The following is a 27,052-nucleotide window of genomic DNA, read 5'->3' as shown; positions in this document are numbered from 1 at the left end:
ACCCCACTTTTTAACTATCTTTGTTATTAGAGAATTGTATAGTGAAAATATAATAATTAAATAAGCAGAGTGGTCAGATAGCTGACGCTTAGAAAAGACGATAAAACAATAAAAAATATGGAGTTAACCAGATAGCACTCATGGAATTAGTGCGGGGTGATTAATCTTACTAAAAATCTCTTACTCATACAGATTCAATGAAATGAGATGCACTCTGGAAAAGATCAGGAAATAACATCTTTTTTTTCTGAATTTGAAAAAAAAATATATCTTGTGTTTCTTGGCATCGGTGTCTAAGAAATTTTTTCTTTGTATAGCTCGTGATGACATAATACACACAAGAAACTTTCAAAATAGAGGATGAAAAAAAAATTGTTCTGTTACATAAGATATAAGGAAGAAAGCCGAATATTAAACAGCTTTCGGAACTCTGCTAGTTAGCTTCAATAGTACACGCTAAATCCATTGTTGTCACTTAACATCAATTAGAGTTTTCCGAAACGTTTAAATGATGCTAAGAAAGCAAACATACGAGTGAAGAGTTCAATTTATTTATGACGTTTATGATGACTAGGAACCTACCTGCCCGTTGTACTAGCTTGTGCATATTCTATTTAAACCTAAATAATAAAAAAAAATGCAATCCTTAACCTCTTATAAGAACCTGGATCCATTCAGTCTGACAAGGAAATAGTACAAACGGCTAATTGCAAGTTGCTAATAGCAATCTATTAGAACATAAAGGCACTGTGTTGGTCTGTTTGAATTATATGCAAAGGCCCTAATTGTAGGGGGGCGAGAAATGCCTCTGCTCCCAGTATTTTCTCCTGAGATTGTAAAAATATCCATTAGAGGGGGATTTTCAATGAAAAATGCCTTTTCTGGTATATTGTTGACAAATTGGAACAATAACAAGCTTGACCCCCCTTCCTACACATTTGAAAACGAATCTAAATTCTTATGAATTGATGCCGCTGATTGTAATATGCAGAATGAAATTGGTAACGTAAAAGATGTTCAGGCTTTCGGAAAGAAATTTTAAACTTTTTCTCAAGTTTGAAAAATGCATAGGTATAAAAACCACAATAGAATCCCTATAAATAAGTTCTTCATCGCGTCAGTCCATGCCAAAAATTAGCCAAAAGAGAAAATTGTCAATTTTCGTAACTTTTTGTAAACATTTTTTCGTAAGAATTTTGTGAGGTACAGAGGATGCAGGGCACTATGATGATGTAAGAAAACTCACTAATGTTAATTATTAGCAATTGTTTAGACGATGGAACCGCAATTAGAGCTAATTAGCTTCTTTAGCTCACACTAAACTCACTGGTGCTATGTAATATTCACATGACTTCCCCGAGATGCTGAGTGGTGTTCACGTGAACAGCGGCAAAATTTATGAAAGAAAAGACATGTGTAAAAAGCTAAAGTTGTTTTAAGAGTTTATGATGATTTTGAATTTACCTGCCTGTTGCACTACCTAATTTATATTTTGCTTAGGCCCAAAGGGAAAAAAACTACGCCAAATGCCGAAATCTCTTATCAAAATCTGGATCCATTCAATCTGACAAGTAAATAGACATGTAACCCTAATGGTTAGTGGCAACTTACTAACAGCAATCCGCCAGAACAAGAATTCAGTTTGGTGGTGTGTTTAAAGTATGTGTCACTGAATTAAAATTGTAACGTTGAAAATAGCATGTGTAGCAAAGTCCAACTTTCAAAAATTAAGAATTCCACACTATTGTTCAGCAGTATCATCAAAATAGCAGTTACAGAGTTTACAGTACGCTAGTTTGATGTCCAAAAACGCTCGTTTAATGGTCAGTTTTGGATGAAAGTAAAGTTATAAATGATTTACGTCACATACTGATATAATACCATATAACAGCAAACAAAACAAATGCCATTTAAAAATTTGCAAAAATATGGCTTCTGAGATTTTCTTCAAATAGTTTTTTTTTTCTAGGATTTAGATATGAAACAATTTGTCCAAACTTTGGTTCCTAGGGGATTCACGCAGCTTTGTTTAGGATATATAAAATTATATTGTGCAGCCCTTGAATTAGATATGAGTAAAAATGTTTGGTCCCGGTTATGAATTGCTCCCACTAACTTTTTTGAAGTGATTCCGCCTCAATAAATTTAAACCATGAATAATAACATTTTTTTTCTCATTTTCACCTCATTTAAAAAAAAAGAATCAGTTGTTGGGTAAAGTGGCATAAAAATCCCATATGTTTCATCATAAATTAAAGAGTATTGCTTTGCTTATGCATATAAAGTTTTTCTTTAATCCTTTATGAATAATAATCAAATAAATGAGTTTTCATAGCCAGAAAACTAACAGTGTTACAACATCAACTTCCTTTCCCCTTCATGAAGATCTGTGGAAAATATTCCACTAATAACTTAACTTGTAAAGTATTTGTTTACATTGGAATTAAGAAAATTAGAGAGACAGTCACGAAAGCTTCACGTGAGAAACCACACTATGCATGATTAGAAAGACCATAATAAAAAGTGGAAAAGACATGTTGCTACAAACCACAACAATATTGAACTTTTATGGAAGCCTAAAATTTATTCCTAGGAGAATATGTTAGATACGCTTTGGCAAATATTTGGCCTACAAGTGCTTGTCAAAAAAGGGAAAGGAATCAGGCATGAAGATAGCTCTGCTTTCAATTTGGTTCAACAGTGACAATTAGGGCTGGGGAGGCAGGGGGGAATTACACCCCATTCAAATTTTGAAAAATACCGAAAGTAAAACAGTTCAAAATAGGGACGATACCTTTTTATTGACAGTGAAATATAAAATTATTTAACTGGATATTTCGAACACATATACAGTGTTCATCATCAGCAGTAAAACTAAAAGACATGAATAAAAATAAACAGAATTTATACCTAATAAACTAATTACATATAGTTTATTGCTCTTACTTTATTCAATGCAACAGCCGAGGCAAATCTCCTTGACCTTTTCGGTTCCGGTTCATTAGATTTAACTGACGTATTACGTGGACAGAGGTCATAGCTCTTAGGTGAAGTGATATTTACTTTATTTGACCTCAGTAAATTATCATAAATTGAGTTCAATCCAAATTCACCTGTATCTCTGTTTATGGAATTATTCTTGAATGGAATTTTTTTAATTTCGATTGTTTCCCTGAAACAATCAGGAAAATATCACTTCACCTAAGAGCTATGACCTCTGTCGAATTATCAAAATTCATTAAGATCCGATCACCCACTCGTAAGTTAAAAATACCTCCATTTTTCCAATTTTCCCTCTGCCTTCAGCCCCCCCCCCAGATGGTCGAATCGGGGAAAACAACTTAATCAAGTCAATTTGTGAAGCTCTCTGACACGCCTACCAATTTTCATCGTCCTAGCACGTCCAGAAGCACCAAACTTGCCAAAGCACTGAACCCCACAACCTAACTCCACCAAAGAGAGTAGATCCAGTCCGGTTACGTCAATCACGTATCTACGACATTTATAAGCGTTTTCCAAGATTTTCAGTTTCCTCCTCCAACTCCCCCAATGTCAAAAGATCTGGTCAGGATTTGAAATAAGAGCCCTGAGACATAAGTTCCTTCTGAATATCAAATTTCATTAAGATCCGGTCGCCTGTACTTAAGCTAAAAATACCTCAATTTTTCTGGTTTTTCCAAATTAACAACCCCAGCTCCCTCAAAGAGAACGGATCCGTACCAATTATGTCAATCTCGTATCTATAACTAGTGCTTATTCTTCCCATCAAGTGTCATCCCGATCTCTCCAAGATTTCCGGTTTTCAAGATTTCTGTTTCCCTCTCCAACCCTCTATGTCCCTGGATCCGATTCAAATTGAAAATGGAACATTTGAAACAAAAGATTCTTCTATATATCAAGTTTCATTAAGATCCGATTTGTAAGATACCTCGATTTTTCACATTTTCGAAGAAATCCGGTTTCCCCCTCCAACTCCCTTCAGTGTCACCAGATCTGGTCGAGATTTAAAATGAGGATTCTAAATCACAAGATCCTTCTAGATATCAAATTTCATTAAGATCTGATCACCGTTCGCAAGTTACAAATACCTCATTTTTTCTAGTTTTTCCGAATTACTCCCCCCTCCAACTCCACCAAAGAGAGTAGATCCGGTCCGGTTATGTTAGTCACCTATCTTGGACCTGTGCTTATTCTTCCACCAAGTTTCATCCTGATCTCTCCGCTTTAAGCGTTTTCCAAGATTTCCGCCCCCCCCCCTAATGACACTGGATCCGGTCGGGATTTAAAATAAAAGATCTGAGTTTCAAGGTCTTTCTATATATGATATTTCATTAAGATAAGATCACTCTTTCGTAAGTCAAAATACCTCATTTTTTATATTTTTTTTAGAATTAACCCTCCCTCCCAACTCCCCCAAAGAGAGCTGATCCGTTCCGGTTATGTCAATCCCGTATCTAGGACTTGTGCGTATTTTTCCCACCAAGTTTCATCCCGATCCCTCCACTCTAAGAGTTTTCCAAGATTTTAGGTCCCCCCAACTTCCCCTTCACCGGATCCGGTCAGGATTTAAAATAAGAGCTCTAAGACCCGATATCCTTCTAATCATCAAATTTCATGAAGATCCTATCACTCCTTCGTAAGTTAAAAACACCTCATTTTATTTCATTTTCAGAATTAACCCTCCTCCCTCAACTCTCCCAAAGAGAGCAAATCCGTTCCGGTTATTTTAATCACGTATCTAGGACTTATGATTATTTTTACCACCAAGTTTCACCCCGATCCCTCAATTCTAAGCGTTTTCCGAGATTTTAGGTTCCCCCCTCAATTCTCCCAATGTCACCGAATCCAGTCGGGAAAAAAAGAGCTTTGAGACACGATATTCTTCCAAATTTCAAATTTCATTAAGATCCGATCGCTCCTTCGTAAGTTATAAATGCCTCATTTTTTCTAATTTTCAGAATTAACCCCCCCCCCCGCAACTCCCCCAATCAGAGCAGAGCCTTTCTGGTTATGTCAATCACTTATCTAGGACTTCTGCTTATTTTTCCCACCAAGTTTCATCCCGATCCCTCCATTCTAAGCGTTTTCCATGATTTTAGGTTCCCCCCAACTCCCCCCAATGTTACTGGATCTGGTCGGGATTTAAAATAAGAGCTCCGACATACAATGTCCTTCCAAACATCAAATTTCATTAAAATCACATTGCCCGTTCGTAAGTTAAAAATACTTCATTTTTTCTATTTTTTCCGAATTAAACGACCCACCACTGCCCCCCTAAACGGTCAAATCGTGAAAACGACTATTTCTACTTTTATCTGGTCCGGTACCTGATACGCCTGCCGAATTTCGTCATCATAGCTTACCTGGAAGTACCTAAAGTAGCAAAACCGGGACAGACAGACCGACAGAATTTGCGATCGCTATATGTCACTTGGTTAATACCAAGTACCATATAAACAAAAAGTGCAATATTTGATTTCCTCATGAAACAGGAAAGGTACTAGCAAAATTTTTGGGTCAAGTAAACCATATAAAGGATATGTAGATACTGAAATGCTGCATTAGAAAAGTTTTCAAAAATTTTCGTTAGTTCTTAGTTATGCATAAGGTCTCTAATTAGAAGTTTGAAGGACAGTGAAAATTAATTTTCTTGCTTGAAATCGTGTATATTCCAAGACGGAAAAAATAAATGGAAATCCAGTTTATAGCAAAAAAGGTCTTTTGGTATAAACTAGGTGGTAAGTTAAAACAGCTTCAGAAGGCGTAGCAGCTTTTGTTTGAAGACATAGTTGTCTTCGGAGATTAATTTATAATACATACTTGAATGTTATACGCCAAAAATGTTGTTAAGTTCAACTAGTTATTTTAGTTTATTTATTTTTCTGGTTCACAGAGGCAACACTGATGAAAATGTGCCACAGCCCTACAAACCTACTTATTCTGAAACAACCATAAGGAAAAATCTTAGAAAAAATACTATTTTCAAGCTTGTTTTCATGATGGATTCAGGGGGGGGGAATGCTACTATTTTGATGTCATTGGTACTTTAATGTGCAACAAAGCCAAATATCCATCCCCAGAAGCTATTTACAATAGTCAACACTGTTATTATTTGTATCATCTAATTGAGTGTTCTAGTTATTTTTTTGTTTCTCGCGAAAACTCCTTTATTTACCTTCTAGATTATCTAGAATTTACATTCAATTAAACTTTATGGTTGTCCCTTTGGTTTTTAGTTTCAACTTTTCGTTCAAGAACGTGAACTATAAGATACATCAAGGAGGCACACTCGTCAAGGAGGCACACTCGTGCCTCTATAAAGAGGCGAACCACGACAATGTTAAGCGATCTTCGGTTCCAGTGGTCGCAGAGGAATGGAGAGGGATGCATTTCGTAGCCCGAGCTTCAACTAAGAAACCTGCCAAATTTCATCCCCCTCCGACCTTTCCTTCATGGGGAAAATCTGGCCGAAAGTTTCGACCCACCAACCCCAGCCCCCCTTTAAAGTTGTCCGATCGGGCTGAAATTCACAAGTTAAGGTTCCCTAGGGCCCAGGAGCTTATCCGCGAAATTTCAGCTCGATCCGATAACTCCTTTCCTGTTTTCCAGAAACCACGCATAGCCACTTAATCTTCATATTCTTTTTTTTCCTCGACGCCTACAGGTCACAGCCGACATCGGATCTGGGTGTACGAAGACTCATTCGATGCGGAATTCTCCAAGTAAGTTTCCTTGAAAGTTTCGTAGGAAAATCTTAACCCCCCGAAAGTTTCAACTTCGTTTTCTTAAAGAGTTAAAGAGGCTGCGTCCCAAAGTCGAACCTTAAAACGTACAGGAATTAGGAGAGGCAGTCCTAATTCCTGTACGAGGAGTACAGGAATTATTAAATTACATCCACCATGGATTGTAGAAAAACGTACAGAAATAATATGAAAAAAAACTTCGTTTTCTTAAAGAGTTAAAGAGGCTGCGTCTCAAAGTCGAACCTTAAAACGTACAGGAATTAGGAGAGGCAGTTGGTTAAAACCCCCCGCTTTTAAAGACTCTTTTGTACAGTTTTTTTGTTTTGTTAATTAAAATAGGGCCTTTCCGAAGCCAAGAGCGGGTGGTTAGGGGGCGGTAGCCCCCACAACAAAAAACCTGTACATAAGAGTCTTTAAAAGCGGGGGGTTGGGGGGCGGCAGCCCCCAACTGCCTCACCTAATTCCTGTACGTTTTAAGGTTCGACTTTGGGACGCAGCCTCTTTAACTCTTTAAGAAAACGAAGTTTTTTTCATATTATCCAGTTTAAAAAGCTAACGACTGACACTAATGGCTATTGCTCACATCAAAACTTCATGGAATGATTATAATTGCGTTTTTATCTTTCATAGCTTTTAAATGAGGCATAAGGAAAAGACTCTAGTTTTCGACCGATATTAAACAGTTTGTGGAAACAAACAGCAAGTAAGGAGGGGCGGTGCCCAATAGTAACTGAAACTCTAAAAAACAAAATTTTGATGTCAGTAGATATATCAAAGGATCGGCTTATTAAACAGATTTCAAATATGTAAGATTCATCAAGTTGAGAGTTACCCTTCAAAGATTACAAACCTAGAAATTTACCACATTTTTGAAAAAGGAGGGAAATAGTCCCTAAAAATAAAGTAATTTTAATGAAAATCATAACGTCAGTGCCAACGTATCAGATAACCCTACTGTAGAGGTTCCAAATTCGTATCTATAAAAATGGAATTTTGTAGTTTTTACTGGAAGATAGATTGGTTATTTGTTATTTTTTCTATTCCTCGGGGTCAATCGTGTCAAACCAATGGTCCTAAAACATTAGAAGAGGGCTCATTGAAACGGAAATCGAAAGTTCCGGTGCCCTTTTTAAGTGAAAGAAGGGAGGAATATTATATTATGATTTTTCGAAGGGAGATTTCTTAAGGATGGATTTTCTACAGGGAAAATTTCCCATTGGGATTAAAGTTTCTGGGGGTGAGCTTTCCAGGGGAAATTTTACACGGGAGAAATTTTCCAGGATTTCTATCTGAATTTCATTTATTTGTCTCGTTGACAACCTTATCTTACATGTGGAGATGATTAGGGGGAATTTCTCGAGGAAATTTTTTCGTGCGGTTGGAATTTTCTGGGGGATTTTCACGTGGGTGATTTCCTACTGAAGAAATTCTTAACGGGGAAAATGTGACAGGAGATACTATCTATGTGTATCTGCAGGAGAAACTTTCCATTGGATGGGGGATTTTTGGGAAATATTTTCCACAGAAGAAGATCCACTCATGGCCTTAAAAAGCATCAGAAATTAAATAAATACAAGTCTTTCTTCAAATGAAAGTATGCTAAGGAGTATTTTTAGGCAGAATGTTAAGCAAGAAATTATCTGACGGAATTTGCAGCGAGGATGGAATTGTCCGGGAGTAATTTTAATTTTTCCGGTAAAGAAGGGTAATTTGTCCGGGAGGATTTTAAGAGGGAGGAACTTTCTATGGCGGAATTTTTTATCGAAGGTGATTTTCCCTGGAGGGGGAGGGAAGATTTCCAGGAATTATATGAAAAACGATAAAAATTAAGTTTTTCTACACAATGTAAGGTGCAACATCAAAACTTAAAGCGAACAAAAATTATTCCGTATGTTAGGGGAGGGGGCTGTCCATCCTCAATACCCCAATCCTTACGCTAAAGTTTGATCTTTTTCTCAGTTCTCTAAGAACGGTTCCTGAAACACAAGAGCCGTGTATTTAGAATTAGAACCGTTTTTGAGATTTACTAAAGACCCTTAGTGTGAAGAGAGGGGTACTGAGGAGGAGAAACCCCCCTTCAAATATGGAATAGCCTCTTTTCGTTTCTTTTTAAGTCTTAATGTTGATTCTTACTTTAAGTAGAAAAACAGTTTTTTTTTCATTTAATGTATTTTGGCAAGGCTAGGTGGCTAGAGGACGGTATCTAATATTGCTTTCCTGGTATTGATGTCTAAGATATTTTTTTCTTTGCTTATATTGTGATGATGTAATATAAAAAAAAAGTCAATATTATGATTATAAACAGAGCTTTCTTGTTGTTACAGGAAGAGCATAGGAAATGATATACTTTTTTCGAACTTCACTAGGTAGCTACCGGTAAGCTCACTGGTGACACTTCAACATGACTTTTCTCTGACTCAAGTTAGTGCTCACATTAGTAACGGCAGAATTTATGAGAAAAAAAACTCGTCTAAAGAGTTCTAGTTGTTTTACGAAGGTCATAATAATTTGTAAGCTGTCTATCTGTTTAACTAGCTTATTTACATTTTATTCAAACCCAAAGAAGATAAAATTGTATTAATTTTGAATCTTTTATGAGAACCTGGTTCTATTCAGTCTGACAAGTGAATCACTAGATGATAAAAACTGCTAATTACAATATTCTAATCTACTGGAACTACCAGCAGGGGATGTTCTAGGCCAGGGCAGGGGGGGCTGCCACCAAGTTTTTATGACCTCTGACATTAATATTCTTTTATTTAATATTTTTATACTCCTAGGGTATACTCCCCCTCCACCAAATTATGAGACATAAAACCACTACTGACTGCAAAAGCAATCTAGAAACCTAAAGAAAGTTTGCTGGAATCTGTTTGAATCATGTGCTGCTGAAGGTAACTAATAACCATAAAGTAGTATGTCTCGTCAAACAATTCGTGGCGACGAACTGTAGTAAGGAGCGACCCGGCTCAATAGTAACCGAAACTTTGAAAAACGGAATTTTCATACCAATAGTTACATCAAAAGAATTGCATTTTAATGCTGATTTGAAATATATAAGTTTCATCAAGTTTAGTCTTACTCATCAAACATTACGAGGCTGAGTGAGTTCGCTCTCTACGCTGAAGTTTTTTACTGTATTAAAAAGTAGAGTTTAGAGAAAGAGTCAAACTTTAGCGTGAAGAGCGGGGTGTTGAGGAGGGAACAACCCCTTTCATGTACGGAGTAATTTCTGTTCGTTTTAAGTTTTAATGTCGCTCCTTACTTTCAGTTAATGAAATTTTTTCTGTTTAATCTTGCAAAAGATTTTTTTCTCAGCGTCATCAGAATAGCGCTAGGTGCAGAGGCTAGGTTATTGTCAGAGGCCCTGTGTTAGCGTCAGAAAACTCACTAATGTCATCTAACAATTTTTGTTAAGACGCAGAAAAGTAAGAACTTTACTATTAAGAGTTTTTAGCTGGTACTAATTTTACTTGTGTCAGATATCATCAACAAGAGTTTTCTGAAGCACTAAGGCAGTGGCACAACTTATGCAATATTTGTTATTTTAAGATGAGAGAATTTTGGAAAAAAAATGTGTGGATAAACAGCTAAAGGACCGCGTTGTAGCTGCGTTGCAATATTAGTGGACTGTAATATCAGCATTCTACTGTTCAAGAGCCGTATCAGCAATATTATGTTACGTAAAAAGATACTAGTCACCGAGTTGAATTCCTCATGGCTGTTTGCAGCTTTGACAATAGATACTACAATAGATACTACACACATTGAGTTTCAGCAATGCTATGGTCCTCTCAATCTGGAATTGACAAAAATGGGGTTGGTTCAGTCTAAACCTGAACTTCCAATAGAACATAAGTTCTGAGAGTAACACATTCTTTGAAATATAAAAAAGAAAACAAAAAACGATGCTCACCGTGAGGAAGCATCAGTGAAGAGTTTACTATGAAGAAGCATTACTCTACAAATCAGATAAAGTCGCAAAAACATCGGTAAACTAAGGGTGACATCTATTGGAACCCATTTTGACTCGATGACATGTGGGTTGTTCGCCAGTTTTGTAGTCCAAAGGAAATAATATTCGCCTGGGATAGGATGGACGGCACATATGACTAGTTCCAAGAATATTTGAAAGTTACGTTGCCAAGTCATAGCTATTCGCCAATCATCAGCAGCATTGTCAATTAAAAATAACTGAAAGAGAAAAAATCACCAATAAAACGAATGTTGGCTTATTAGGATTAAGTTCTAATGTTTGGATATTTTTTAAAAACATTACATTGGATTATTTTATCGCTATTTTAATAAAATCTGTATTAATGAAAACAAATTTCTCATAAGTTTTAAACAATTGCACAAAGATCGATGAATTAAAGCAGAAACAAGAAAACTAAGAGAATGGTAAATTAGAAAAAAGAACAAAGTAAAAACACGAAGATAGGATTGCAGTTTACACTTTCATGAATTTCTCTTGAAGAATATAACTCCTTAATCAGAAAGGGAGTAGTAAGTGGCAGCAAAAGGTCAAACGATGAAAGTTTTTTTATAGCTATTAAGTCAAATTAAAAAAAAGTTTGATCGTGAAAAGTGAAGAGTGAGATAAAAACTTAAGGTGAGAAGAGACAAATTCTAAATCGTAAAAGATCTGAACATAATTTTTTTTGTTTTTTATTTGTCATAACATCTACAAAATAGTAATTAGAATACTAACTAGTTTACAGAAAAATAAAAACAGTAATTTCTTTCAAGAAAACTTTAGCGATTTTCAGTTCTGTAAGTTTGGAATAGGGTTAATGCTTTGTAAGATTCAAATTAACCAAACCTGACAGTTGAGCTCATATACTAAAAAATTTTTGACAAAATTGGTTCTGCCTTAAAGTCAAATGGACACAGGATAAAGGCTCAGAACGTTTCAAGTTATTCGGACATCAAAAACGTATTTCATGTGCTTAAATCATTTTCGCGATAATTATTGTGTGTAATTACTTTGTGTAATGTATGTAATCAGGAAGTCCAGTGTGGCTTTCACAGTCACCCCAAGTGTTCCAATAGCACTTTTTGGTCTGGACTGACCGAAAAATTTTCTAGTTCTTTAAGTCCTTTTGGATGGATTTGACAGAATAAAATCCATGGCCAGAGTCACCCTCTTGTCTGGGAAAATAAAGAGTATTCCAAGATCAGTAACGATTTTTGTCTAGGAATATCTATACTATTCAAAGACAGGTGACACTTTTTAGTCTCGTGCGACCGAAAATATTCCAATTTCCGTAGCATCTTTTGGTCTGGGCCGTTAGGCTCCTATCCGGTAGGTTTCAATGCCAGCTACAATTTGTTCGCGCATTTACGATCTTTCTCCCAAATTATAGTCGGAAGCAAAGTTAAGCCAAGCGTTCGCATGACAGGAAACTTCGTTTTACCCAGTTTCTTTAGGTTCCCGCCAAGGCAGGGAATCCTAAAGAGACTGTCTATATTCCCAGATCAAAACACTCTTCATTTCCCGATCGAATATGTCCTTCTACAGTCGACCCTCAGTTCGCTAGTAAATGCTAGCGAATTGACTCAATTTACATATTTTTTCATTTAGTTTGTGCATGTTGCTTATTACATTTTCTATATAATCGTTATTATCAAGATGCACATGAAATTGTGTTCTGAAGACCTCTCCGCCTCGCCTTCAATAAATGGATCAAAAACACTTCCAACAAAGAATTTTCACTAGGAAAAACACTACAGTGACTATGTTGAAGCATATGGAATTTCTTTGGAAAATAAATTAATATGTCAATATAACTTTCCACCTTTAAGCCAAAAACTTTTCAAACAGAACTTTGTACAAATACACTTTCTTAAATGTCAGTTGACTATCTCGCCAGAACAATCTTCTGATATATTCCCGGAAGATTTTAGAAGAGCGCTTTCCAGATTATTTGCTTAATTTTGCAAGGTTTTTTCCAAGGAGCTATCAGTTTGAAACTCCCATCATGAAGACCTTCAAGAGGTACTTAAAATGTGAATAACGTTTCCTTCATGGTGACATTGCCGGAATTGCTGTGCAAGATACAAGATTTTTATCGTAGGTCATAGATTTCACATAATTTATCAGTAACTTAAGAGTTGGGAAACATTTAAGTGCACTGAGGTGATTCATAACTCGAGGAGTATCTTTCAAATCTCTTTTCTAAAAAGTATTATTTGCAAGATTCTGTTCAAGTGATTTTCTTCATCGAGTGCAAAAAAAAAAAAAAATGTCTCACCTGCACTTCCAAGGCATGGTATGCCAAAATTAAACCAAGGAGTATCACAGTTGAAACGCTTATCAAAGTCTTAAGAGCAGTGGAATAAAAAGAAGCCTGAAAAAAAGAGTTATCGATTATTTGGAATCGTTAGTTAATTGATTCGATTATTAGAATCGATTATTTGAATCGATTATTTGAGAATCGATTATTTGGAATCGGTAGTTGGAATCGATTATAAATAGTTACACATAGTTAGACTTGAATAGTTACAACCGCAAAAACTTTGCTGAAGATTACTCAAGGACAGCTATTCTAAATATTACTGCAACTCCAACATTAAACCTATAGCCTACGGCTATGTGATACTGACAGCTGTAGTGTTTTTTTAAAATTGGGGCAAATTCAAAATTGTATAAACACAAAATTCCAACGTATTATTTTACAGTAAACTCTATTCAAAAGCTGTTTTATGTATTTATTGCTAGACAAATCTAAAGAACCAGGATCTAACGAGTCATTTAAAAGGTTCTCAGTAATTTTTTTGTATATTCTATAGAACCACCCTCCCTAAAATAAAAATTCTTAAAATGGAAAGACAATTAACCTGAAGAAAAAAAATAAACCTTTCAAATACTCTCGAAATCACAATAATTCTTATACCTGGCCTAAGTCCTGATAGGTACACAACAACAAAGATCATTGAAGTGTACTATAGTATTGTTTACTATATACTACTTGTGTGTTAATTCGCACCAGAACTATTAAATAGAATAGTTGAAGAGTAAAATCACATAAAAACTTCTGCTTTATGTTTTTTATGGCATTTGGTATTTACCAAGTGACATATGGCGATCACAATTTCTGTCGGTCTGTCTGTCGATCGGTCCCGCTTTTGATAGTTTGGGAACTTCCAGATGAGCTAGGACGATGAAAGTTGACAGGCGTATCAGGGACCAGACGAGATTAAATTATAAATAGTCTCTTCCCCGATTACACCGTCTGGGGGGGGGGTGAGTGAACAAGATAGTTCAGAACAGTTTTGGGACAGGAAGAAAGTTGGGACGGTTAATTCGGAAAAATTAGAAAAAAGGAGGTATTTTTAACTTACGAGTGGGTTATTAATGAAATTTGATATTTAAAAGAACACCGTGTCTCAGCTCTTATTTTATATCCCGAACAGATCTGATGACATTGTGGGGAGCTGGAGGGGGAAACAGGAAATCTTGGAAAACGCTCAGAGTGGAGAGATCGTAATGAAACTTGGTGGGAAGAAGCTCTTGGCTCTCGACCTCGTCAAAAGTGCCATATAAGCTCTTGACTCTTGTTTTAATAGTTTTTTGATAAGCCGAAAATTGAGAGATATATACATGAATGTTGAATCAAGCGGCATCGTATTGTGACAAAATTCAAAATGCCTAAGGAGAGTTTTTAAGACTTATGTGTGTTTTGTCCCTACATAATGTCCCTACATTTTGTCCCTGTATTTGTGCTAACAGGATTAAACACTTCATTCGAACGAATTTAAGTAAAGTATAAAACTATAATGGAAACGGAGACTCTAAAATGAAAAATCTTTTAAAGAATATCTTTCGCATTCGATTGCACTGAAAAGTAAAAATACTTTTTTGATGCTGATTCTAGGGTAAGATATAGAATTGCAGCATTTGGGGAAATGAAAATTTGTCTCTCTAATTGGTGTTTTTTGACCCTCAAATCCTGCAAATGGCGCAATTTTGACCTTCTGGGGGGGGGGCACGTGTCCCTAAAACCACCCCCAGGGTCCGCCCTTAACCAGAATCCCAGGACCTTAATTTTCATAGAATCACCATGATTCTATAAAAATTAGTGACTTTAATTTGCTTATCAAAAGTAAATTGAGAACAAAATATACGCGTTTTAGGAAGATGACTCACCCCCTTCCCTAGGAAAGCATAAAACCTTAAGGAAAATTACACCATCAACTCATCAGGTTTGAAAAACCTGGAAGGGAAATTTCGAGCTCAACCTACAAAAATACGGAATGTGTTACTTTCCACAAGGAGGAGTTACAAAACCAAAGAAATGCATCTTGAAACTGTAGGCCAATTTGACTTTAGGTCTCTTATTAGTACATACTTTAATAGCTTTAATCCCCAAAAACTGAATTTTTTTATCTAAATTTTAATCTATCACGAGATGTTCTTCATATCACCACAGATGGTAGAAGGAGGCAATTTGACCCCTTCAAATGGCGCAATATATTCGAATAAGTGTGTAATTCCGCTTACGAGGAGCCAAAGGTCCTGGTAGAAACTAAACTATAAATCTGGAGTCATTAGGGAAGACTTTAATATGTTTGAAGAGAATCAGTTTTGTTTAATTATTCAAATGAAGGTAAAATTCGACATGAAAACTTAAAACGAACAGGAATGATCCCATAAAGCATAGTTGGAGCTGCAACCTTGTAAAGAGTGAACCTCGGACCCCAGTAAAATAAAGCGTAAAAACATAGTTTGAAAAAAAAACTGTCTAGCGAAAAAGAATTGTCATTTAAAACTGATCGTCGAATGGTTGACAGTTAATTTCGGTTAATTTTAAAAGTAATAATGTGTCGCGAAAGTTAATTTACGGGACAAACAGATCAGACCGAAATAAAAAGTGCGTCATTTACGCAAGACAATTACACAGTTTTTTTTTGTTCAAAAACTGTTTTATTTTATTGTTATCCTTTTAATACTTGCAAAAGGCAGTTCACTTTTAAATAAGACCTTAGCCAGCTCTCCTTGTTGTTCCAGTGCCCTGCTAGCGGCGAAGGAAAATAAAACAAGAGAAATGAGGACGCATCAGTGCTACTTATGCAAAAAAAGGGATTTTTCTTGTCTTTCGAAGGGGGAACTACAAGTTTCCTTCAGAGGTTTTAGGAAATGATGATTCCAATGGCGCACCTTTTGTCTCCACCCAACTCGGTTTTCGAGGAGTTTCAGGATATTTTTCAAAATTCCCATAATTCAATTTTTAAAATTACCTTTAACTGCTAAAACCAATGGGAATAATAGTTACCATTCCCGAATAAGCAACAAATGAGTACTTTCCCTCCCTAGACAGTTTTGTATAAAACGTATTTTTAGATTTTGCTTATAATGGGCCATGGTTTGTTCTCTTCTAGGTTGTCCCTAATGGGAAAATCATGATTAATGACAAAGACATACCTGAGGTAGTTCTGTGTTTATAGAAGATAGGATACCCATTCCTGGGTATACTAACAATCAGGCATATTGAGGACGTTGCTTAGGAAATTATGTTACATGCTTATTATTCTTCAGAAAAACTAAAGAGAATCAATATTGTTTTGAGACTAGTTTTGTTTTGTAGTTATTTCATATGAATAAACATAGTACGCTACGATGCCGTGCATGACATTTTCTTCATACAAGGGTGTATTGCACATCTTAAATCGAGAATTATGTACAAAACAAATCCTTGACTTCTAAACAAACCGCTGACTACAACTCAAAATTTTGATTATTTATTTAAATTAAATATGGCAGGGGAGAGCGTGGCATATCCTAATATCACCCTTTGCAAAATACCTTCAAGGGGGAGTTTTCACAATTGGCTCTCTAAAAAAAATGATAAGAACTCAATTAGTTAATCCTTTGCTTAGATTTTACACTTTGCATTAGGGACCTTTTTTTTTATACCAACGTTCTAATATTTAGAAAATTTTCCTTCTTATTCGATAGTTTTGTGACAAACTTAGCTTACAGTAGTCACTCACTATCTCTTGGATTTTACCATATACAATTATTTTGGAATGAATTCACAAAAAAATACATCGATATTGGAAAATCGTATATTTGTAAAGATGATTTTGTAGACACCTCTAAAATTTCCATGCTTTCTCTGACTCCTTATAAAATGTTTCTCTAAAATCAATCGTATTGTTAGGACAAGATACAACATCAAACGCCCAAGGCCTATTTATAATCGAAGCCAGGTCTCAGACAACCTTATTTCAAAAGACTCATACATAGGCTTACATTTGACAAATGTTAAGGAGAAGCTTTCAAATAAAAAAAAAACTACCCCATTTTCTTTTTCCAAGGATCTAAAGTGCCTTAGTTTTTTATTCATATTGAAAAGTGACAAAAGAAACCCCCAATATTTATTACCCAGTTATCGGCAACAAATGGCATGTTGGATAATAGAATGCTTTCGGAAGCCACGTTCTTTCCACTCGACTTAACTAGCAAAATATTTCCATGGAAGGATCATATACTTCAAGATCAAATAACTAGGACGTGATAAGAAAGGGAAAGGAAATAAAAAATGTCATCGTAGAAACAAATGTCTTTTTTCTCTTCCGTAAAAAGCTGTGTGTCTTCAGTTGTTCTTTTCAGCAAGCTTAGTAATTTCTAATTCATTTGCATATGGGACACATTTTGTCAATAGTGGCCGGCTATTGGCCAGTCAGCAGTTCAGGGTGTTGGCAGTCCAGCAAACTATTACTTTTTTTCTTATAACTTTTATTGATTATTGACAGACTGTCATCCGAGAGTCTTTGGTATTGGACTAAAGCCTAGTGAACAGCAGGAAAAGATAATAATAGAATAGAGGAAGACCTAAAAATAACAGAATGAAATAACTGACTGTTCCCGCAAAAAAATTAATAAAATAAAAATAAACCAAAAAAAGCAAAAACAACAAAAAAAATCCAAAAATACATAAAAATAAAGAGGGAATTAGAACTTAGAACTTAGCCAAATTAGATAATACAAGATGTAAAGGCAGTGTCGTCTAACAAATTTTCTAGTTTTACAATTATTTCCATCGGAATAAAAGCTAAGACTGAGTCGTAGCTCCATGTCTATGATAAAGAGCGAGGCCTAACAGTATGGTAAAGAGCGTAACTGCATGTTAGCTTTAAGAGCAAATACTGAGGAAGGTACATCCCTCCCCCTACATATAGAATAGTTTCTGTTTGTTTTAAATCTAAATGTTGCTCTTTATTTTCAGTTGAAAAAACTTGTTTTGTTGCTTAGTTTCTGACCGTTTTCCAAATTATGCCATGTTATCACCCTCTCTCTGAAACTCTCCCCTGAAATATATCTCAACAGGGACAATGGGCAAGTTGTACAACTAGTAGCTCTTTCCCCAGGAGATGGGGGGGGGGGTTCACGTCACCCCCAGGGAGCTATTGGACCTTTCAAATATACCAAACCAAATTGTTATGTCAGAATTTTGATTGAATAGCTTTGGGGGGTGGAGGTCCTGGGAGGGAGACTAGTTGCCCTCCAACCTCTTGGCCACTTGAAAAGGGCACTAAGACTTATAATATCGGTGCGAGTTACCCCTTTCCTGATCTCTTAAGACCATTGATTCTATGTCCCCTTGGAAAAACACACGCATCCGTAAACTTTCTTGGCAATATATTGGAGATTTAGGTTATTAAAAACGTCTGTTTCAGTATAAACTAAGCGCAATGATTAGTTTATTTTATCACATATTTCTTATATACTTGCACAAACGAGAAGTTAGGGCTGGGGGAATTCAAGCTTCCCTTTCCCTCAAGGTTGGCGTGAGGGTCTGTTAAAGTCCTTAAGGGCGTTTTGGATTCCCCAAAGAAACATGAGATATTTGTGATTACGAAAGGCAATGTTAAATCTACTTATCACGATTAAATCACTAATGTCCCCTTTGTGGATGGTCTGACTTTCGTGTCCCAATGTGATCTCTAACTGCTAAAAAGAAAAACAAGGAAGACAAAATATTAATACTTTCGATTCAATATGATATGTCCTTGCTTGACTAAGAGCTGTTTAGTCTAATGTATTTATTGGATTCCACACTTTTCCTCAATCTGTTTTTGTCTGAAGGCGTGATTGGATGGAAGCTGCGACCAGAAAGGGCGCATTGAGATTCACAAAAGGATTTTGTCTTTCTGTGGAAAGACCCTTGGGAAATCAGGGCAAATAGGAGCAATTAAGCCGACTTGTTGTTTGGCCCTATCAGCATAATCTTTAATTGGACTCTTCAACGATTTTTTTTATTCCAGAAAAAAAAGTTGAAATTGAAACTTCGTGTACTTTATTTATAGGAAGTTTATTTTGACAAATAAGAATCATCTTCGTTTGCCATAGCGTCATTGTCAGGAACTCTGGAATATAAAACTTGACTTGACTTTATTAAACAAGAAACGATATACATAAATCTTATACAAAGGGGATAGTGAGGCCACTCGTTTTGTCTCCTTTAAAAATAGAGAGTGAAAAAAGAAGAAGGAATTACACCTCAATAGCTCACACGGAGTACATAAAAAAGAGAGAAAGAAGAATTAAGATTTAATAGACGTTTGTCAAACGACACAACCAATACCGTGACTTATCAGCTTCTATAATACTAATCTGTCAATATAAAAGGCCGTGTAGGGTCTATGTGTTGATCAATTTTTCTCCTCCATCCAAACTCTTTCAAGCCCTGTCTGCTAGGAACTCTCAGAAGAAACCCCCCAAAATACAGGATTTTTATGTTTGGAACCTATAATATTGGGATCTTTCTCACAAAATATCGACCGTGAGGAAAATTTCGATTGCATCACTGTGGAATGATATACACTGGTACGGAAAAAAGTTTAAAGACAATAGTAGTCACGCGATTAAATACAAAAAACATATTATTTACCTTATTATATACATTTGCAGATGCAAGCTCATTTTCTAAACACATCACTATTATACCAAACATGCCAAGCACCAGAGCATAATCACTTATTCTTTTGCGTTTCTCAAACAAAGCCTTCCGTCGTCCTAATCGATATCCTACGTTAGGTCTGTGTTTGCCTAAATGTCCATTCTTTTTTTCTTCCCATGAGCGTTGACGATCCAAGAGTGTTCTAAAAGATTTTAAAAATTTTCAAGCTTGGATAAGCGTTAAATGCTTCTAACTTCACAAAAGTTAAACAAAATTAAAAGAAAGAGAATATTTAAGTCCCAAATTTGTAAGCTTGCCATTACAGCAATCTGCAACCTAAATAGTCCCTGGGTATTCCTTTATATGATATTTTAGATTAAGAAGAACTAGTTTTCTTAAGCTGAGTAAAGAGCAACATTAAAAATTGAAACCATCAGAAAAATTTCCGTAGATGATGTACGGCTCCCCCCCCCACCTTCCTCAACCCCTCAGTTGTTACACTAAAGCTATTAAATTTAAAACATGATTCTTGTTTCAATTCAATTCTGTCTCAGCAGTCGTTCTTATAAAAATTTAACAAAAAGCCAAACTTGTGTCAAAGTGTGACTTAAGTATTCATTTTCATTTTTACTCGTTTTAGGACTTAAATGTTTATCTACATCAATACCTTTTACCTTTATCCTTGATGCGAGTATTTATAAATTTTTCTTCGTTTTAAGTCTCAATTATTCTTTGGCAGTAATTTCTTGTTAAGGTAAAATCCCCGTCCTACACTGGTATCCGGAATCATTGCTTTTCTTGGAGGCCAAAATAGTTTCAATGATTTAAAGAAACATTAAAATTGGAACTTCGAATGTTACGACGTTAAAAAATGACTATCCCATCGACGTTTTGACTGACGAATTCAGATGATTCAGATGATGGATAAAATTGCCGAGTACCTGGAAGATGCAGCTAGACGGCATAATAGCAAAATATTGTACTGGCATGCTAATAAATTGAGAGGGAGTAGTCAATCCGCACTTATGCTAGTTGTAGATAGGAATGGGGCCACAATTGGTAATAAGGAAAGAGTTAAAGAGAGATGGGCAAAACATTTTGAGAATGTGCTAACCGAGACAGAGCTGCAGAAAAAGATAAGGAATGAAAAACCTTGTGGTAAGCTTAGATGTGAAGGAAGATCTATTTTTCGAGGAAAAATTAGCGATAGTACCAAAAGAATTAAAAAATAAAAAAGCTCTATGTGCTTATAGTGTGGTAAATAAGTTTCTTCAATATGGTGGCTCTGAGGTTAAAGAGAAGTTACTGAAGATAATGCATATGATTTTTGAAAATGGGAAGTACCTAACAGTTCTAGAAAAACCTCCCAGACAAACACATTAAAGTAATTTGTGCTATGTACGAGAATAACACTGCTACGAATAAGGTAGGAAATGAGGTTAGCAGCTGGATTTGTATTAAATCAGGAGTTAAGCATGGTTGTGTTCTATCCTCCTTTATATGGATTATTTTGGTGGACTTTGTCTCAAGGAGCACAAAGAAGGCAATGGGAGACCACGGAATCAAATGGAGAGGAAAAAATCTGCTGGACTTTGATCATACTGATGATTTAAGCATCCTTGATGAAAGTGTGAGCAAAAATGAATAAACTTTTAGAGGTTTTGCAAATTTAAGGTGCTACAATAGGTTTGAAAATTGATGTTAAGAAGACTAGGGCCAGAAATAAGTGAAGATGAGAAGGTGACGTTTGGTAACGAAAAGATTAATCAGGTAGGCAGCTTCACTTACCTTGTTAGTATTATTAGTAAAGACGGTGGGAGCAGTGAAGATTTTAAAAGGGGAATAGCCAAGAATCATTGTGTTTTTTCACAGTTAAAAAAATTTTGAAGGATAGGAATGTAAGTCTGCAAACGAAGATTAGCATATTGCAAGGTACAATGATGAGAGTGATCAAACATGGCTCTGAAGCATGGGCGCTCCGAAAAGCGGATAAAGATTTGCTAGATGTTTTCCAGAGAAGTTGCTTACGATTATTCTGAGTACCCGGCTGACTGACCGTACTTCAAACATTAGGCTGTACAAAAAATCTGGTTCAATCCTGCTTTATAGGGCTATAGTAAAAGAAAGGTTGAAATGGCTAGGGCATGTTGCACGGAAGAAGGATGACAGATTAGGCGTACTACGCAAAGATTGTGCGTAGATCTGTAGGCCTCAGGCGGCTTGGTGCTGCGGGGACTTGTTAGTAGTGGTAGCAAGTTTTCATATAGCTCTTTACTTTTCCTTGAAGAATCATTTTCGGAAAGTTTTGAAAAAATTGGTTTTCGTAAAAGCCGTGTAGACCATTTTTGTGAACGGAAGATTCAGAGACAGTAACAAACAACAAACATTGTTTTTCAGTGGATCATCAATACGCATTGATGTACTTCGCATTTTCGTGGCAATTGGCCTTATTTGCTCTGAAGGTACCTAAAGAATACTGATAATTTACAGTACTTAAGATTTTATTTTACTGTACATCTTTTACTTAGCCCTACTGATCGCAAGACAAAAATGGAGTGTTTTTGACAAAATGTGAATGGAATCTCTAAGTAGGCTATCATCTTGTCCCCTCAACTATTCTCTTTTGACAAGCCTTTTTTATCAATTGATTACCGAACCTAAAAGGAATGTTTGTTTATATTATGATATCAGATAATAAGACGTCTTATTATGAAATTGTCCTCTGATGCACTAAGAATGATACAAAGCATACATAATTGGAAACACGATAGTAAAAGCATTTATGAGTGCAGTCAATGCATTTAATGGGTACCTGCAAGTGTTTTCTTTGCCCAATAGATTTTAAACGTATGAGCCGAAAATTTTGTTGTTTGAAGGATATATGCTTCAATAAGCTCTTCGATTCTTGAGGCATAATCTTTATCCAATGCCAGTTGCCGATATTTCAACAATCATTCTTAAAGCATAGACAGAAAGTCAGTTTTTATCGTCCCAAACTTTAGTAGCCCTCCTTACATACGGAATAATTACTACCAAGTTAAGTTTTATTGTAAATAGTATTAGGGGTTGAGCAGGCAGGAGCATCTTTCATATACGGAATAATTTGTGTTTGTTTTAAGTTTTGATGTATGTATTTGCTTTAACTGAAACTGAAAAATGAACGGAATACGGGAAGAGGACTCCTGCCTCTCTTAACCCCCGGTTCTTTATCCTGAATAGTGGCTTGTTTTACTCCTTTAGGAGCAAATGTTCTTGCCAGTTGTATGTTTCATTTTTATTATTTTTTATTATCAACACGTTTCGAGAATGAAATGAAAAGACGAGAGAGAAAAATGAGACACAATAAAATTTCCATATCAAGAGTTTCGCCGTAACACAGATAAATAATACAATGGGAATTACCAGATAGTTATGTATATCGTATAAAATTATTAACATGTAAAATTTAATATTTATGTACTATTATCAGATCCAATAGGATTTCCAGATCTAGTTTTTCGAAAGAACACAGATAAATAGCACACTGGAGAATACTTGCTCGTCATACATATCAAAGCATGCCGAAATGCTTTGGTCAAATTTAAGCCTACGGATCCAACAAAAGACAAGTTTTTTTTTATGTTTGACTAGCATTTATTGAACCAAACCAACAGTACAACAAAACAGACCGAAACACATTCTTATAGTATAATTTCAGGTTAATATATGAGTATGTTCATAGTTGTCTTTGTCTACATGGTGGGATTCGGGATGACTTCAGCCTTATAGAAAACACAACTATGAAGACTATCAATCCATAGGATTAAAATCTCCCTCTCATTGCACCCCGAGTGTTATTACAAAAATATCATTAAAAAATTGTTGCAAAAAAAAATCGCTAGGGAGAAATTTGGATTGAATATTCAAACTCTACCTAAAATTAAGTTTGTGGTCTAATATATTAGTTCTTAAGCAAAAATACTGTGAAAAAATTAACCCATCATTAAACAATGCCAGTTAAAAATGAATCGAATTTAGTTTAAAAAATGCTTTCGACAAAAGTTTTTCAAAATCCAGGAGATAGGATTTTAAAGTTAAAAACCTTATTAAAACATAAAACGACCAGAAATAAAGTCATATACTAAGTAAAATATGGAATGAAAAAACTAATAAAAGCGAGCAAGTAAAAAACGAACTGATATTGAAGTGAGTAAAGACCATATTAAAGTGGAGTAAAGTAACTTACATATTGTTAACAAATAGTAAATAATAGTAGTGACGTCCCACTGCTTTTTATGACGCCCATGGCCACTACTCTTTTCTTCCTTTAATGATCTAAGATGGTAAAGAAGTTTAACAGTGACCCTCTAAGGGCAAGAAACATGTGCATGTTACGTCATAGGGAATGTTGTCTAAGAAACGAAGATGCTTTTTACGTAATAGAGAGTGTTTTTTCTTTGGTTTTTACGTAATAGGTTTTGATTACTTTCATTTGTTTCGTAATAAGACTTATTGAAGTCCACTAGTCAAGCAGGGAATCGCCGGTTGTATTTGAGGGGGACAAAAACAAGGGTGCTACACAATGACAGTGCAAACGTGGGATGTGATGCAACCTTGCGGGAATTGGAGGAGTATGGCGTAATGACAGCGCACACGTGAAATGTTATGTAATGGAAGCGCACACGTGGTATGTTACGTAACGACAGCAAATACATGAAATTTCGCGTAATTGCGGTGCAAACGTTGGCGTTAGGTAAAGGGGGCACACAAGTGGGAAGTTACGTAATGGCGGTGCACAGACGGGCGTTAGAGGACACTCTAAGAGATTTTTTTTAATTCAGGATTTAATATTTCTTCGGGATTTCATTTTTCTTTCACAGCTTTTTTTCTTCGGGGTTTCATTTTCTGAAGGATTTCATTTTTCTTTCAAGGCGTGTTTGTCTTCTTTTTGATATTTCATTTTCCTTCACGACGTTTTTATCAGGGAGCCTTTATATTCCAAAGGTTTTTGTACGCATTAGGATTTGAAAGAGATTCCTCTCCAGTGAAATGGAGCACTAATCAGCTGGACTATGAAAGCCTTTCTAATATTATTATTCGTATATTCCTTTCTACGTGATAACCTACTCTACGCACGAAAGAATCCCCTGCCCGGCTACTAGATTGATTAAATGGACCGTAGGTTTCCAACGCTTCCACATGAGAGTGCGAGCATCCCAACACTATTAATTTTTCTCTATTAGATGCACCTGCCTTTTACAGCGATATTAATTTTCCAAAGTGACCCACACAGCTTAAGTTAGCTATTGAATCAGTGAGATGGTAAATAGATGTTTCCGCTAGTAAGTCTTCGAAAGATTGGTTACATCTGTGGAATGGATGTGAAAAACCTAGAAACGGAGTTGTAAACACTTTACGGTTACTTACTAAGCGGCACTTTCAGAAGGAACTCCAAGCTCACCGGGTTGACCAAAGTGTTACAGTTGTGGAATCGATCTTGAATGACCCTAAGAAGTTATGGAAAACTCGTTCGGTAAATAATAAAACTCGGGAAAGCCAAATCACCATCAGTGAGAACTAGTGACATTCGTATTTCAAAAGTCACTTCAGCGAACCCGACATTAGCGCTCTCAAGAAATTTGAAAGGGAATTAAATAACTGCTTACGTACCGGGTCCTTCACCGGGTACCTTTGTAGTAAGTTCTAGTGAATTACGTGATGTTATACGAGAGCTTAACCAAAGACAGTCTATGGGTTATGATGGCATATGCGCCCTTCATTTACAAAATTGGTCTGATAAGCTTATGTATCATCTTTCTTTGTTGCACCAAATGATTTTTCGCTGTCGTATAATTTCAGCTTCTTTTTGTTTTGGTCTTATTTCACCGATTTTCAAAAAAGGGAAGGATCTGTTAGAATGCTCATCACATCAATCTATAGCTGTTTCAAGTGTTTTTGCTAAGGTGTTTGAATTACTTACAATTAATAACCTACGTTCTCTCTGTTATATGCTTCCTCACCAGTTTGGTTACCAGCCTAAGCTTGGTTGCTTCCATGCTCTAAAATGTCTGTGCAAATTTTTGATTGATGTAGATAAATCCGGTGGTACTCTAGCGCTTGGAACATATGATGTTAGCAAATCATTTGATTCGTTGTTGCATCCCCAAGCAATGAATGAGCTTTTGAACCGTGGTGTATTGCTAGACTTAGTTAGACCTCTTCTGTACAGTTATCACCTTATGAAAGCAAAAATACGTATACCTGGAAGCAATTTTCTGACTGATGTTGTACCAATTCATATCAGGGTTAAGCAGGGTGTGGTTACTTCTCCCACGGTTTATAACAATGCAACGCTTCCAGATCAGTGCCAAACTTTCTTCGTGCTGTATATATAAAGGTATTGATCTGTTGATATTATGTTATGCAGACGACATTTTTATTATTGGTAGGTCTACCAGTGGGCTACAAAAATGTTTTTTTTAGAGATATCTAAAAACTACAGTGATATAGGGCTTTTCCGAAATGCTAAAAATGTGATTTTTTGATTTCTAATGAATTAGATTTGACTAGATCAAATAAAATATCTATAGATCTGAATGGTACAGAAGTAAAGTCTTGTGTTAAGTTGAATTATCTTGGCCTTTCTATTGGAAAAAAATCTGAAGAAAACTGGGCTACTGATGCTAGAAAGTATGGAAACTAAAATCCATCGTGCATATGGTACAATTGTTAGTTCTCAGTTTCATTTGAACAGAGCCCATCTTGCGAGGATTTACTATAGTGTCGTCCTGTCACATATTTTTTATTTATTACCGTTTTATCCTATATTTAGTGAATGTGACCTTCTTAGGATGAAGCGCTTTTTCTTCAAATTTGCTAAGCTTCTGTTGCTAGTTCCTCCGTGGACCCGAAACTCCCATTTAATGAAAAAATATAGCTTGTCTGACCCGTGTGCTAAGTTATCTAAGTTGAATATACACATGTGCAGCAAGCAAACTGGCCATGAATGGCAAAATGTTGGTTTTTGACGTGAACTATTTTTGTTTGTATTTTTAAATGTTCCACAATATGTCGTTTCTTTCTTTTTCATTGTACTCCTTCACTTCATTACTTTGTATGATGGGTTAAAAATAAATGCATACATACATGCATGGCGTTTGCTTTAGATATCTCACTCCGTAAATGATATCGTATTGAAGTTTTATCCTGGGAAAATAAATCTAAGGGACACAGAATTTTGCACATACAAAATTTTATTGCTAAAAACAAATTTACGAGAACTAGTAAAAACAAAGAAAGAAAGCAGTCAAAACCCAACAAACAAAAAACAGAAACCGGAAAATGCTTATAATTGATAAAAAAATAAGCAAAAAGAACGATAAATTAAAGACAAGTGGGAATCTCTAGCAAGCAAATCCAGGGGGA

General features: G+C 35.7%; 1 protein-coding gene across 3 annotated transcripts in view; it reads right to left on the bottom strand.

Annotated features, from left to right (window-relative positions):
* The window catches only part of LOC136031274 (small conductance calcium-activated potassium channel protein 2-like), a 294,910-nt gene that overhangs the window by 102,039 nt on the left and 165,819 nt on the right, over positions 1-27,052 (bottom strand). For all 3 annotated transcript variants that reach the window (XM_065710711.1, XM_065710709.1, XM_065710712.1), the window contains 3 exons: positions 19,640-19,850; positions 12,998-13,093; positions 10,660-10,937 (listed from right to left, as the gene is read on the bottom strand). In XM_065710711.1, coding sequence (XP_065566783.1) covers positions 10,660-10,937; positions 12,998-13,093; positions 19,640-19,850 — 585 coding nt within the window. The remainder of the gene's footprint in view (positions 1-10,659; positions 10,938-12,997; positions 13,094-19,639; positions 19,851-27,052) is intronic.

Source organism: Artemia franciscana, chromosome 9 (genome assembly GCF_032884065.1).
Source record: "Artemia franciscana chromosome 9, ASM3288406v1, whole genome shotgun sequence".
In the NCBI taxonomy this organism is placed as follows: Eukaryota; Metazoa; Arthropoda; class Branchiopoda; order Anostraca; family Artemiidae; genus Artemia; species Artemia franciscana.
The sequence above is the reverse complement of the archived record's forward strand: the minus strand, read 5'-3'. Positions and strand labels throughout refer to the sequence as shown.